The 15,390-nt window shown below is 40.1% G+C and overlaps 1 protein-coding gene across 1 annotated transcript in view; it reads right to left on the reverse strand.

Annotated features, from left to right (window-relative positions):
- Window positions 1-15,390, reverse strand: part of ARHGAP42 (Rho GTPase activating protein 42) — a 531,185-nt gene that overhangs the window by 10,390 nt on the left and 505,405 nt on the right. Inside the window, exons 19-22 of the mRNA XM_077484403.1 lie at window positions 11,766-11,910; window positions 8,697-9,080; window positions 5,320-5,461; window positions 3,739-3,801 (exon numbers count right to left, since the gene is read on the reverse strand). Of these exons, the coding sequence (XP_077340529.1) occupies window positions 3,739-3,801; window positions 5,320-5,461; window positions 8,697-9,080; window positions 11,766-11,910 (734 nt within the window). The remainder of the gene's footprint in view (window positions 1-3,738; window positions 3,802-5,319; window positions 5,462-8,696; window positions 9,081-11,765; window positions 11,911-15,390) is intronic.

Consider the following 15,390-nt stretch of genomic DNA (forward strand, 5'->3'; position numbering starts at 1 on the left):
CCTCTACCCTTCCTGACTGTCACCCATCTACTCTTTCCTAGTGCCTGCATCTCTTTTTCTCCACCCGCCTCTGTGCTGGCCCCTGCTGGCACCTGCCATGTACATTCCTGGCTCTCCTGTAGTATGGAGGGTCTTCTCAGTGCTGACATTTGCTTCCCCAGATTCAGAATCTGGGCTTCCAGGGAAACAATGTGCTTACATTTTGCACAGCAGTATTTGCCCTCGATCGGATGATCAAGGAACACAAACATGCAAGATGTACACCGAGTGGCATCTCCACACCCACAGGGCATTGTGCCTATTAATTTAATGAGGATTGGGGATTATGCCCTGTCCAAATTACCAACCAACTAGCTTCCTGACACTAATACTCAACACTCATCAGGCTGACAGATATAAGTACTCTATGTGCCGGCCAAATGCTGTGGAGCTGCAAGTCTCAGCAAGCAAATGACAATTGATTATCTGGAGCTTTGGCCATCTACCTCTATGCCCAAATAAAAAAAAGCCCTTTCTCCTATTTCACAGGAACATGCTACTCTAGTAGCCAAATATAATTACCCAAGAAGACATAATTAATTGTGAGAATAAACACATATTAATAATTCATGGAGTATCTGGCATTCACAGAAATGATTTCCCATGCCTCTCTGACCTCCCATGGTCAGAAATATTCTGGGCTGTGTATTTTATGTCAGAGTCGTTTTCCGTTAACTATTTTATTTCAGTAACATAGTTACTGAAGCGTAGTTAAACTTTTGCGGTTAAGTTTGGGAACCCCCCCCCACTAACTATTCACATAGCATACCTATAAATAATGAAAAAGAAAAAAAATGCATCTTTCAAGTTGTTTCTTTGGAGCAGGATTATAGATAGTATTCTGTGGGGAGCTTCTATTGCTCAGAATAGCTTTCAATTGGAGGACATATTTAAGAGAGTTTCAAAGCCCAACTCCGTATATTCAGTAAGAAAAACAAATATCTAAAATTCTTATGTCTGGAATTAAGAGAAAAGCTTACTTTATTTCAGCAGGGCTCCTTTAATAGTGCAACCAATCCCCACCATCTCCCCTGTAAGCCAATTCTGCACGTGATCAGTTATGACACAAGTCATTGGATGGTTTGACAGTTTGGTTGAGAGCACAACCAATGTGACAGTTAGCATTCCCCGCATGCTGGGAATGTAACTGCTTTTTAAAACTGTTAAATTGATGGGGTTACTTCTGCTTTAACAAGCATTCAACTTTTGCAGTGTGGGGAATCCCCACAGCAAAAGTAGATTTATTTTTCTTCAAAAGTGGCTTTAAAAGTGCATTTTATACAATGTACCACCCAAGGTTTGAGGTCACCCTCTGTTAAAACCAGATTACAGACCGGATTAATCTTGGAGATAATAACTCCCCCTCCTTAACAATATATAGAAAGGGAAAGCCAGGCAGAATTGTTTAGGTAATAAAAGGCAATTTTTCAAATATTTTTTTTTTAAAGTTATGCTATGCGAATAGGAACATGTAACAAATATAAAGTATATAATGTCCCAATTTGGCTGCAAAAGCAGAAATACACTTGAAGACTAGATGCACACCTTTCTATGCACATGTTCATGAGTTACCAACAATTGTGCATTTAAAAAAAATTCCACTACAATCAACCGACCCAATAATATTCATTAATGCATCAAAAAGATGGATCGGGCACTCCGGAAAATTATTCAGATGTGAAATGGCACCATTTAAACAATGGCTAGCCTGTGTTTTTGAATTGGCGTGTATTGAAATATATAGTTGTTAATGGGCCCTAATTGTTATAGTTTTACACATCTAAATAAAAGTACAAATAAAATATTTACCTTAACTGTCACTCTCTCAAGGCAGGTTTGACACAGATTCTACAAGGTTGCCACCGGCAACATTAAATTCACAGCCAATGATTGGAATTCCATATACACAGAATCATATCCAGAGCTTCTAAGCCCTTGTAGACACGGTCAGAGATTCCGACGGAATGTGTCCGATCGGACCGTTTTGTCAGATATTCCGACTGTGTGTGGTCTACATCGGACTGTTTCCGTTGGAGTATCCGACGGACCAAGTTTTCCAACTTGTTGGTAAAATTTTCCGACAAAATGCTCCGATCGGACATACTCCGATCATGTGTAGAGAATTCCGATCGGACAAAGTGCCATGCATGCTCAGATCAAATTCCTACACCAAAGCTATTGGCTACTAGTGTGAACGTAGTCCCGTGGTAACGAAATAACGTCATCACGTCGGATTTTCCGACAACTTTGTCCGACCGTGTGTATGCAACAGTTTCGGACAAAATCCGACGGACAATATCCGATGGATATGGTTGTCGGAATCTCTTACCGTGTGTACAAGGGCTTAGGCCTTATGCACAAGGGTTTATCAGGGACAAACAAAATAACATGGTAGAGAAGGATCTGGAGGTTTTGGTAGATCATAAGCTCAATAAGGAATGCCAAGCTGAAGTTTCCAAAGCAAGCAAAGTCCTTTCTTGTATTAAGAGAGGTATGGACTCCAGAGAGAGAGAGAAATATAATTTTACCCCTGTACAAATCATTAGTAAGACCTCATCTGGAATATGCAGTTCAGTTTTGGGCACCAGTTCTCAAAAAGGATATCAGGGAACTGGAGAAAGTGCAGAGAAGGGCAACCAAACTGATAAGAGACATTTCCTCAGCTATGAGGAAAGATTAGAGGAACTGAATCTTGAAAAGATTAGATTATGGGGGGGATATGATCACTATGTATAAGTATATAAGGGGTCCATATAGTGAACTTGGCATTGAGTTATTCACTTTACAGTCAATACTGAGGACAAGGGGGCACTCTTTACGTCTAGAGAAAAAGAGATTTAATCTCCAAATACAGAAAGGTTTCTTCACAGTAAGAGCTGTGAAAATGTGGAATAGACTCCCTCCAGAGGTGGTTCTAGCCAGCTCAGTAGATTGTTTTAAGAAAGGCCTGGATTATTTCCTAAATGTACATAATATAACTGGGTACTAACATTTATAGGTAAAGTTGATCCAGGGAAAATACGATTGCCTCTCTGGGATCAGGAAGGATTTTTTTCCCCTGCTGTAGCAAAATGGATCATGCTCTGCTGGGGGTTGTTTTCGCCTTCCTCTGAATCAACTATGGGTATAGGATTGAGTATATGGGATTGTATATTTTTTTTTTTTTTATGGTTGAACTAGATGAACTTGTGTCTTTTTTTAAAGCTGCCTAACTGTGTAACTATGTAACATTCTGTTTTTTATCATGCCCGGGAAGCCCAGGTGCAGCATACAGCTGCATGTAGAACTGCTGTGTGCGAAGGTGTACAGCCTTACTCACGCAAACTCAAGTATAGGTTCTGGACACATACAAAATACATCAGAGTGTAGAAAGGTGTAGTTCATCCTTCCTTTCTGTAGGTAGTGCTGTTCTGGTAGCTACTGTGAGGAGCTTTGGTTCCTCTGAGGCCTCCATAGGTTTCATTGGGGGAACAGCCGTTTAATTGGACACTGCTGCATTGAATGACCTTCGCAGCCATCTTTAATGAGGGCAATGCTAATAAATAGCGCTGCTCTACTGCAATTAGTGCGCATAAATACAACCAATAACAGAAATATTGCATGTGAAGTAATACAGGGGTACCAAACCCCTTGTGCTGTACTCCCATACTTCTATGAAATGACCTCAGACTGTACAATCTAATAGTATAAAATCCTTACCGCCCGATTGTGGCCTGTTTCAGTGACCCCGCACTTTCAAAGAGCTGTGCTCTGGCTGCCACTCTAGATAAGAAAAAAAGAAAAGAAGAACTTGTATTCAATTATAATATTTTAAAAGTATTGGTTCAATAAAATCTAGTTTTTGTTTTTTTATTTATTTATTTATTTATTTATTTATTGTGAAATCAAAGTTGCAGCTGTGGAACGGGCACCTTTGTATGTACTCATATTAGGGAGCCAATGAAAACTAATATTAGACTTTCTGTGCTAGTGTCCAGGGGTGCATGATGATATCCACTATTATCTTCTAGAGCAGGGATCTCAAAACTATGGCCCTCCAGCTGTTGCAGAACTGCACGGCCCATGATGCATTGTAAAACTCTGACATTCACAGACATAACTAGGCATGGTGGGAATTGTAGTTCCTGAACAACTGGAGGGCAAAAGTTTTGGGAGCTCTGCACCTAGAGCACCTAGGTAGGGTGCACTAATATGCAAATACTGAAACATAAGGGCTGGCCCCACCTCTTACTGGCTCTCTATACATCCCTAAATTGAAAGATAGCCTCACTGACTAACAGATGACTGTTATGCATATTAGATTTCCGCCTACTTTAGGGACTCTAGGGTACTCAAGAAGGAAATGGAGGATCTGTGCCAAGCAGCTTTCCTTCTACATACTGTAGTAACCATATGAGGGGTCACTTATTCAGAACTGCTGTTATTCACAAAATGTCTTGCATTTATTTCAAGCAATAAAAGTGTTCTCTGATTGAACAAGGTGAAGAACATGATGCCATCGTCATGACACCAATTAAACAGTCCCAAGGGTAGTCACTGCACTCTATGTTTGAGGTAAATGCCCAGGTGTTCACCCACAAAGAAATCCATACAAATCCAAAATGAGTATAGAGGCACTCACAGGTCTTGCAGAGGAGATAGATCAAGACAGCAGAGTTTTTATTGTCAACATTTCGATGAAGCTCAGTCCTTGAGAAAGAGGAGAACTATTTCCTCTGCAAGACCCATGAGTGCCTGTATAACACTTTTGGATATGTAATGGTTAAATTACTGTAATATTTATTTTACTACTACTGTATCTGACAATTACAGTATTAAACAGATCCACATTGCCATCTTTAGGTTGTAGTTCTACTGTGACTGAAGCTGGCCATACATGGGTCAGTTTTTACTGTTCAATTCACTAGTTAAAGGAAGAAAAACTGCCCAATGTATGGCCAACCCACTGGTTGAACAAAAAAAACTGAAACAATTCCCCCATCCACACCTTTAATGTGGTTGTGGGAATCTGAGTCTTTGTATCCTGACAGCAGGGAGACTCTCCCACCATCAGACTACACTGATCAGTAGAGCTATACCAACAGGGAGGTTGAACAGAGGTAGAATCGACCACAATGGCCACACATGGATTGAAATTCAGCCAGTCCCGGCTGAACCCGCCGAATTTCAATCCATGTATGGCTGGCTTAAGACCACAGCCAGCACATGAGATCATAATGTCATGGCTATAATAGCTTATGCATAAACTGTATAACAGCAAACAGGAAATTGAGTGCTTACACTGATCCTGGCCTCTGGTAGCCATTACTGGAGCCGGTGTCCAACCTTCGCCTCATCACCTTTGGCGGTAATTCTGGAAATCCAATGTCTTTTAGCTCTACGGATGTTAGGCTCTGAGTAGATGGACTTCTGCTCTTAATACCTAAAGGAAATATAATACCTTCATTACATTTTATTTATAAGGATTTTACCTCCTAGCACTAAGCTTTAATAGCTTTTGGCCAAATCATCTTCATAATGACCAGCTAGTCTCCTAAAAAAAAGTATCCCTTGACAATTGTTTCCATGGAGTAATAGATTACCCTTCTATTTTTGCAGATTTTTTCTATTATTGCTGAGTTGACCTATGACTACCTCATCTGTCTGTCAACTGAGGCAACCAATCACAAAAATAGAGAGGAGGAAAGAAGTTCTGTCAAGAGCCAGCCCTCAGTTGAATCAAAATACCCTGTGAGGGCACTTATATACTTTCTTCCCTTTGCTTACATAGCTGTAATCACAGTGGAAATATTTCATTATTTACATAGCCTTGTCGGCATCTGCACTGTAAATGAAGACTGGGAATGGAGAGCACAAACTGCTAAAATAAGGTAAACCCTGCATGACTTTAGCCAAGTTCTGCCCATCCCCATACTACACGTGATTCCAGACAATTGTGGAAACCAGATTCCACAGCCAGATCAATCTCTGATGCCTTCCTTGTAGTTATAATATGCTACAAGGTAGCTAATATGTAGATATGTGCTCACTACACTGTAGTTTAATACATGAATGGGCTGCCTACTCCTAGCAGTTTGTGATCTCCAATGATTACATGAGCGCAGAGTAGTATTTAAATCATAATTTGGATATGTTAAAAAACGCTGAAGGTGTACTTTCTTTACTAAGCTCTTACTGTGAGAATACTGCTCTATAGTGGTATTGATTGGCATACCCAGATTTAACCACCTAACACCAAATCACATACATACGTCATTTGACTTTACGAGGTTATAACGGGATAATGCCTACACCTAGAGGCATCATCCCGGTATTGTTTTTTACAAGAGGCAATCGGTTTTTATATGAAAGCCATCCTAGGGGCTAATTAGTGAGGCCAGAATGAAAGCCGATGGAAGGTCCCCGATGAGCTCTAGGGTATAGAAAACCGGAAGCGAGGAGTATTGTCTTCACTTCCAGTATCCCCATATGTAAACAGCACCATTATTAAATTGTGAAAGCATCTGAACACACCAATCTTGGAGTGATCAGATGCTTTTAAGGGCAGAGGAGACACCTGGGGACTAAAAGACCCCAGATATTTCCATAAAGGGTTCCTGTCACTGCCTATTGTTGTCACAAGGGATGTTTACATTAAAAAAAATATATAAAAATATTGCCAAAATTAAAAAAAAATCTTGTCTCCCCGTGCTTGTACACAAAGACAAACGCACGCATTTGTAAATGGAGATCGCACCACATGTGAGGCATTGTCCTGAACGTCAGAGAGAGATCAATAATTCTAGCACCAGACCTCCTCTGTAACTCTAATCTGGTTACCTGTAAAAGTTTATAAAGAGTCACCTATGGAGATATGTGAAATTTGAAAGTGTGACATGTTAGGTATCTATTTACTTGGCCTAATGCCATCTGTTATATTTTACCAAAAATTGTGAATTATATTGTGTTTGTTGATATTATAGTGTATTTTTTCCAAAACATTTGCATTCGAAAAACTGTTGAACAAATACCATGTGACATAAAAAATTGCTAAACCCCCCATTTTATTTTCTAGGGCATTTGCCAAAAAATATATAATGTTTGGGGGGTTATAAGTCATTTTCTTGCAAAAAATACAGGTTTAACTTACAAAAAGTGTAAAAAAAAAAAAGGCCTGGGCTTCAAGTGGTTTTGGCACAGACTGCATTTGAGCCTGCAGGATCTCTATGCTGCATGTTATGTTTATAACTCATCTGTCTCTTGCAAGGCAGCTTATTGTGCACAGAAAAAGCTCCAGAAAATGGTTTTTGCGTGGCCCTGTTGGCCATCTCCCAGCCGACATCCCTCAATTGCAAAATCGATGGATCCCAGTGGAAAACTGTCCAACTAGATGTAGCTGCTGTTTGGGTATTTTGACAGCTAGCAGACCCGTCCATTTGTGCTGTGTAGTGTGGATGGAGGAACCTGTTAAATTCTTTTCTGTTCAGCCACCAGGCTGAGCAGAAAAAAATCTATATGTGTATGGACAACTTTACTCATTTATTCGTCATTATCATTTTCATCAACACACTTGCTTATCAATAAAAGACAATGTATGGTGTCACCTAAATCATGTAGATCATTGTCTTCTGTGTTCCATTCAGCATCAAATTATAGCAAAATTATTTCAGTGACTGAATAAAGAGAACGTTTTGCAAATCATTGAAGCCAAATCAATAAACAGTGTAAATAATAAAAATATAACAGAACTGAATACTGACCTGATACAAAATGTAACGACTCTCTTACAAATATCAGAATTCAGTATTGTATAAAATACATTTTGTTATTAGATTAATATTGTTATACTGTATTTATATAGAATTTATAGAAGTATAATGCTTGTGAATCAAACATGAGGACTGGTCTGAACAGGCCCATTTTTACATTGCTTTCCTCTATTTATTCAGGTTTTTCACATTTTTTTTCTTTGTCGCACATGTGAAGACACTGCTCTCTCTCTCTGTCTATTTCCTAGTAATGCACTGCTTGTCTGTAAACTGACATTTACGGGTCTATTTATAAAAACATTGCTTTGTGAGCGCCTCAGCATTTCTACAGCCACCACAAATAATCCTTGTAACGGGGCTAATATGAATATTTCCTATGATCATCAACTCCATTGAGCAGCCACAATGCTGTATTTTCATGGTTTTCATATTTCAGGAAAATACTGCATTATGACCACTAGGTGGAGCTGATGATCATAGATAATACGCACATTAGACAAATTATGGGGATTATTTGTAATGGCTGTAAAAATGCTGAGGCATTCACACAGCAATTGTTTTCAAAAACAGACCCCTGAGCATTGCACACTACTTAATAACAGATGCAAAGCCTTACGATTAAAAAGGAACCCAGTTGGATAGAAATATGGGGAGGGTGTTCTTCCACTGACACATTTATGTGTATTTTCTGTAGCAGACGGTCAGAGGTCACCTGGAGTCTGGCACTTGCTGTTAACATCCTTACCATATACCATCTCCCAAGTTCTGAATGTGCGGTTTGTGACCTAAGGCAGTTGACGCAGTAGCTGTCAGATATCACGGGGTTGTCGAAAATAAAGTTGCAAGTGGAGTGTTCCTATAAGAATAGTTTACCCAGAACCAACAGCTCAAAAATCATCAACCACCTACCTTCTGTGGAAGGTAAGGAGCGAAGTGAGGGGGCCGCAGAGCGTTTGAGTCCAGAAAGCTCATAATGTCCTTTCTTGTTGAGGTCAATCGGTGGAGAGACATTACCAGGGCTGGTCACAGAAGACACACTATGACAATCTGACTCTACGTCGGTTTTTGAGGCATCTTCTTTTGAGCTCGACTCGGGACTTGTGGTCCAAAGGCTAGAGCTTTTCTGGCCATTAGAGGAAGGAGTGGAGGTCACCCATGGGATGCTACCCCCTTTCTTGTCTCTTTGTGGTGAAGAAGTTGACCTTGAATTTACATTCAGTTCTGAGGAATGTGAAGACAGTGATTCAACACTGCCCATTGGAGTGCTGGTTGGACTGCTACTATAAGAGTCACCTGCAGGAAAAAAAAAAAAAACATTAAAGTAGATCTCAACCCTCCATGTCTAGACATACATACACTTCTGCAATGGCTGCATAGAATTTCCTGATTGTGAGAAGAGTGAACAATGCCTGCATAATGTGCGTTAACATGGCCACCTGTAGTCTCTATCAGAAGCCCATGTGACAGGGTGACAATGTAGAAGCCCAACTAGAAGACAGGAACTGAGCATTGCCACCATAAATTTTATTGCAGGCAATCCATTTAAATCCCATGCCAGACTTATACGCATCCACAAATTTTTTTGAGGGTCTTAGAGAATACTATTGATCTTGGCATGATGACATCACACATGCCGATAACAAAGAACACCAAACCCAAGATGTCTGAGGAGTTAAATAAGACAGATTCCACTTGCATACTCCCTAATAAGGTTCTAATCATTGGACCCTAATCTGGAACCTCAGATTAATTTCATGAATATGAAGTGGTGGCAACTATAGGATTACATTTACTTTCTTTGTGTTTGACAAATCTGTATTTTGACCACTTAGTTAATAAAAATGAACAAAACCGTGTGTTACTTGGTCAAATATATTACCCTTATTTTCGGGCACCGTCCAAATAAAGATCTAATGTTTGACTGTTCAAACGTGTTGAAAAAGTCAACAATTTCCATAGGATGTACTTACTTTTTCACATCACTGTGTATAGATATATATTACATCTACAATGTATCTAAATTAGTTTTCAAAATGCTGACATTTTTTGGTATTGTGGTATTTTGGTATTGTGTGTAATTTGCATTTGGCAAGTCTTTCGAGTAGATTTGTTTATGTAAAAAAAATCAATAGTGGTTTTGTACAAATTTTCTTTTCATATTTTTTTCTAATTTTTTATCACACAGATAAAATGTTGATGAATATTTTTGTATTCTCATTTTAGCCAGCAGATGGCATTATTTTTGCATGTTTTCCAGGTTATCATTAGTTGTCTCGTTAAAGAGGAACTTCAACTTACCCACCCCTTATCCCCCCCCTTTTTTTCTATACCCTTGTTTACCTGGTGGTGTTGTAGGCACAGTATGGATACTCACCCAGCCACCGGATCCAGCATTGTCCCGCTGACAACCTTCTGTGACCAGACTTGGTCCTGCATTGTCATCTTCTGGGTTCAGGCGGCGGAGCCTCACAATGATGCGCCGCTAGGCCCACCCCCGTTCTACCAGCTGAATGCAAGACTCAAGGCCTCCTGGGATATGGGATGTGTATATCCCAGGTGGAACTATACACATTATTACGTGCACGTGCTGCGCTTTAATGAAGAAAAAAAAATAAGGAAAAAAACCCCCCACTTCCCTATTTGTGTAGAGTTGGGATCGAGAGGGGTAAACTTCACAAGGAGGGTGAATCTCCTCTTTAACACTTGACCTCCAGAAGATTTATCTCCTCCATAACCAGGTCATTTTTTGCGATACTGTGTTACTTTAACTGAAAAATGTACGTCCTTTTTTCCCCACAAATAGAGCTTTTTGGTGGCATTTGATTACCACTGGGCTTTTTCATTTTTGTGCTATAAACAAAAAAAGGCAGACAATTTTGAAAAAAAAAAAAAAAACAATTTTTTTACTTTCTTCTAAAAAACATATCTAATAAAAACATTTAAAAAATGTAATTTCTTCATAAATTTAGGCCAATATGTATTCTGTTACATATTTGGTAAAAAAAATCCCAATAAGCGTATATTGATTGGTTTGTGCTAAAGCCTACAAACTATGGGATATATTTATGGAATTTTTTATACTAGTAATGGCTGCGATCACTGACTTATAGCAGGACTGCGACATTGTGGCAGTCAATCTGACACTTCTGCCACTTTGTGGGAACCAATGACACTAATACAGTGATCAGTGTTAAAAATATACACTGCCACTGTACAAATGACACTGGCTGTGAAGAGGTTAAACATCTAGAGCAATGAAAGGTTTAAATGTGTGCCTAACCAGTGTTTTGTGTACTGTGTGTGCTGCTTTCACTAAGGGATGAGATGGATTTTCTTCCCCTGCTGACAGGACTGAGCTATACCTTGTTTACATATGCAGAGCCCCATCCAGCCTCTCTCCTCGACGATCGTTGGGTGCAAATGGACATCCATTTGCGGGCACCTGCGGATCAGCTTCTGCTGTGACTAATCACAAAGGGACTAACCGCACCCCCATGCGGAAGTGCAGGACCGCGTATATATGCGTGATTCTGCACAGAACGGCCGCTATGTAGCAGTAAATCTGTTATGGGGCAGTCATCAAGTGGTTAAAGGCCTTTAGTTTACAGAACTCAATATCTGAAGTTGAATTTTACACAAATGAAAGCCAGAGCAATGATTTCTCACTCTTCCATCTCCTCCCATGGAAGGTTCAATCAGAGAGTCTGAAGGCAATCAGCTTCTTTCATGCTAAATCTTTATAAAACCCATAATACTCTGTGAAGTGATATGTCTGTCATAAGTTCATCCTTCATTGAATATTTTTTGTAAAATAAAAATTATAAATAGCTAAAAAACAGATATAAGACAGTTTTGAAACTATGGAAGTTTAAAAATGAAAATAAAATTGTCCCCAAGCAACAGATGCACTGTATGACATAATGTTAGATGTGTAAACAGTGGGCTGTCCCTATTGTCAGCTATTCTAGTAACACTCACTGTCTTGATCAGCCAGACATGGTGTATATCTCCCCTTGGGCTTTCTTGGTCCAGTGGAAAGACAAATGGCTCTGGTTCTCTTGGAGATTGAACGTTGTTGTGCCTGGGGGAGAGGAACATTGGGGTCCGGAGCTGTGTGAAAGATCTGTACAGAGTAAGATTCATTATTAAATCAGAACACAATCTGGACAATTTTAAGCCACAACCATTCACATTTTAGTAACAAAAAAGTAGAAAAGTATCAAAAAAATTTTTTGTTTGGGACGCATCTGGAACGTGGCAAAAGACGCATTAAAACTGTATCGAAATGAACACGTCCTCAATTGCAGTGTTAATTTTTACATCAAATGTCGATTTAGTTTCAGTCATAATCTTTTAAATAAAATGCCATTTTAGTTTTAGTCATACTTTAGTCATCTGAATTGTTTTAGTTTTAGTCATATTTTAGTCTACCAAAATCTCCAGAACATTTCAGTCAACTAAAATCTAATGGGTTTAGTTAAATTGTAATGTAATTAAGCATTTCTCTAGAACTCATTATATACTCCTGGAGTAAAAATCTAATAACATGTTATTATTTATGGTATGAAGGTTTGAACATGCACTACAGACACAGATTGAGCTATTGTGATATATAATATTTAATATATAATAATTAATAAATAAATTAATTTTTTTTAATCTTAACTACTTCAGCCTTGGAAGAATTACCTTACAGACCAAAGATGCGCATGCAGAACTGTATCTGGAATGCAGAAATTGTGGTGTGAACCGACCCTTAATGGTGTGCAGTGAGACCTCTGTGTTTGGACTTTGCTTTGGATGGCACCAGCCATCTCTTCACTATAGCACCCATAATATCTATGCCTATAACAGTGCACTGTATGATACAAATACAGAATGTTATATTTGGCACACACATGATATCTTCATCTACCCTGTGTGAGTCTGTTCCTCTAAAGCCTCATACACAAGATTGGATTTTCCACAGACAAAGCCTTGGACTTTTGTCGGAAGGGCGTTGGCCAAAAACATGCCTTGCATACAAACGGCACACAATTGTCAGCCAAAAAACACGCACTGTTTTTTGGCTGACATACTGCGTGGATTTTCAGCTCTTGAGTGCCACCCTTTGGGCTCCTTCTGATACAATCCGAGCATGCGTGTTTGTACTTTGGGCTTTTGTCCGACAGACTTATGCCCCGTACACACGATCGGAATTTCAGCCAGCAAAAGACCGATGAGAGCTTTTCATCGGAAAATGCGACCGTGTGTATGCTCCATCGGAATTTAGCTGGCCGAATTCCCGCCAGCAAAAATTTGAGCGCATGTTCTCAATACTTCCGAAAAAATTTCAATTCCGAATGTGTGTACACAATTCGGATGCTCAAAAACTCACGCATGCTCAGATTCAACTACGAGACGGAAGCTATTGGCTACTGGGCATTGAAATTCCTTTTTCTTGTCCCGTCGTACGTGTTGTACGTCACCGCGTTCTTGAAGGTTGTAATTTGGTGTGACCGTGTGTACACAAGACAGCTTGAGCGCAATTCCATCGGAATTCCGTCGGGAAAACCATCAGGGCTTTTTCCAACCAAAATTCAAATCACGTGTACGTGGCATTATGTGCACACGCTCGGAAAATCCAAACAGACCGCTGTCCGCGGAAAATTTATAAACCTGCCATCCAACATTTGTCCGCGGAAAGTTGGCCAACAATTGTCAACAGCCTGTCGTCACCCAATTCCTGTTGGAACATCCGATCACGTGTACCAGGCTTAATCGTTTTTTTTACCTGTGCCATCAATTTTCAATCCATTGAAGCTCAGCCTTTGTCAATATCTTCAGAATTTGACACATCTGGGAGTTTTGGATGCCTGTGTTCCCATTGAACGCAGTTGCATCGGTCCACAGGGGGAAGCAAGCAAGCATTTGGGTATTCTAGATTCCTGCATCCCCCCGATCTGCCCTTTCCCACCCACAACCCCTATATCCCTGCTGTACGCCCTGCAGGGCCACGCTAGTGAAAAATTTCAAAAACAAGATTATTGCTTGCACATGATCGGATGATTGAAATCAGCAGTACTCACCTCCTTAATCACTAAGATAAGTGAAAATTCCCTGTGCTAAGTAAACAGCTTAAATGGCTTTAGTATATCAACCTCAATGTCTCGTTAAAATGCAAATTCACCTCCATGGCAGTTGGTGCTAAAATGTGTTTCCTATACTGTAAAAAAGACGTTTTTGGTAACAAGCTTTGTTCTGTATTTCTATTATGGAAGCAGCATGCGTCTTGCTCTTTTTTTCTTTAGAAATTACACAACAAATTCTTCATGAAGACAGTGGACACCAGCTGTGAAATGAGGCTGTTCTGTCTTTTTTTTTTTTTTGTATAAAAATAAGGATTTGTTTAATTTGGAACTGTTATAAAAGATTTCTGTGACTTCTGCCTTCAAGTTTTTAATTATGCTGTGACTAAAATGTTTATAATTCAGAAAACAAAGGACAAAATTGCCAGTATGACAAGTTTTGTTCCAGCAGTTAAAGGGAATGTATAATGAAAATTCTTTTTTTTTTTGCTTTCTTTTAAAGGTGAATATGAATACGGCTACAATTGCATGGATGTTTTGCCATGGTGCGAATGGCAGCAGCTTCCTGCTGTTTATTAATGGTGTAAGCGACTTCACGCAGCCAGCGATTACAGTACCTGCAATGATCGCTTCTGGATGCCTGTGCCAATATAGTCAAATGCGTTAATATTCCTTTTTCACTCCACTCTGAAAGCGCCGGCCATTAGCGCTAAAGTGTTGCTAGTTTTAGCAGCACTTTATTGTTATTTAAGTGGTGCTTTTGAACCGCTTTTCAGCAGCTAACGGAGTACTTTTAACCTAAAAAAAAAAAAGAGCTAAAAATGACCCGTTTTGACGCGATTTGAAAGCGCTGCCCATTCATTCCAATGGGCATGGCGTTTTTAGAGTGCCCATGCAGCACTCCCAACTTGCCCCAAAGATGCTGCTTGCAAGACTTTTCATAAGCGCACCGCCCCAAGTGTGAAAAGTCACACTGGAATGAATGGCGGTTTTCAGGTGCTTAGCAGAGGCTACTCCCAGCGCTAAAGCGCCTAAAAACTGCCCCAGTGTGAAACGGATCTAAAGTGACCTTCCATTTTTTAAATAAAAATAACAAACATACCTATACTTACCTGATCTGTGCAATAGTTTTGCACAGAGCAGCCCCGATCTTCCTCTTCTGGGGTACCCTGCCGACTCTCCAAGCCCATCCTCTTCATCGGGTGCCCCCCTCAGCCCCTCTAATACCTACCTGACCCCCATCTGGATCCAGCGAGTGCCTCGCCCGTTTGGGACTCTCCCTCCTGATTAGTGGAGACACAGCAGCAGCGCCATTGGGTCCTGCAGCTGTCAAAGGCAGTTAGCCAATGAGGAAAGAGAAGGGGTGGGGCCAACCCGTGGCTCTGTGTCTGAATGGACACACAGAGCTTGCTGTGGGGGCACTCAACAGGAGGGAAGGGCCAGGAACTCCAGCCAGGGACCCAAGAAGAGGAAGATGCAGGCTGCTCCGTGCAAAACTGCTGTACAGAGCAGGTAAGTATGACATGTTTGTTATT

Source organism: Lithobates pipiens, unplaced genomic scaffold (assembly GCF_037356315.1).
Source record: "Lithobates pipiens isolate NorthernLeopardFrog02 unplaced genomic scaffold, aLitPip1_a1.2 Scaffold_16, whole genome shotgun sequence".
Lineage (NCBI taxonomy): Eukaryota > Metazoa > Chordata > Amphibia > Anura > Ranidae > Lithobates > Lithobates pipiens.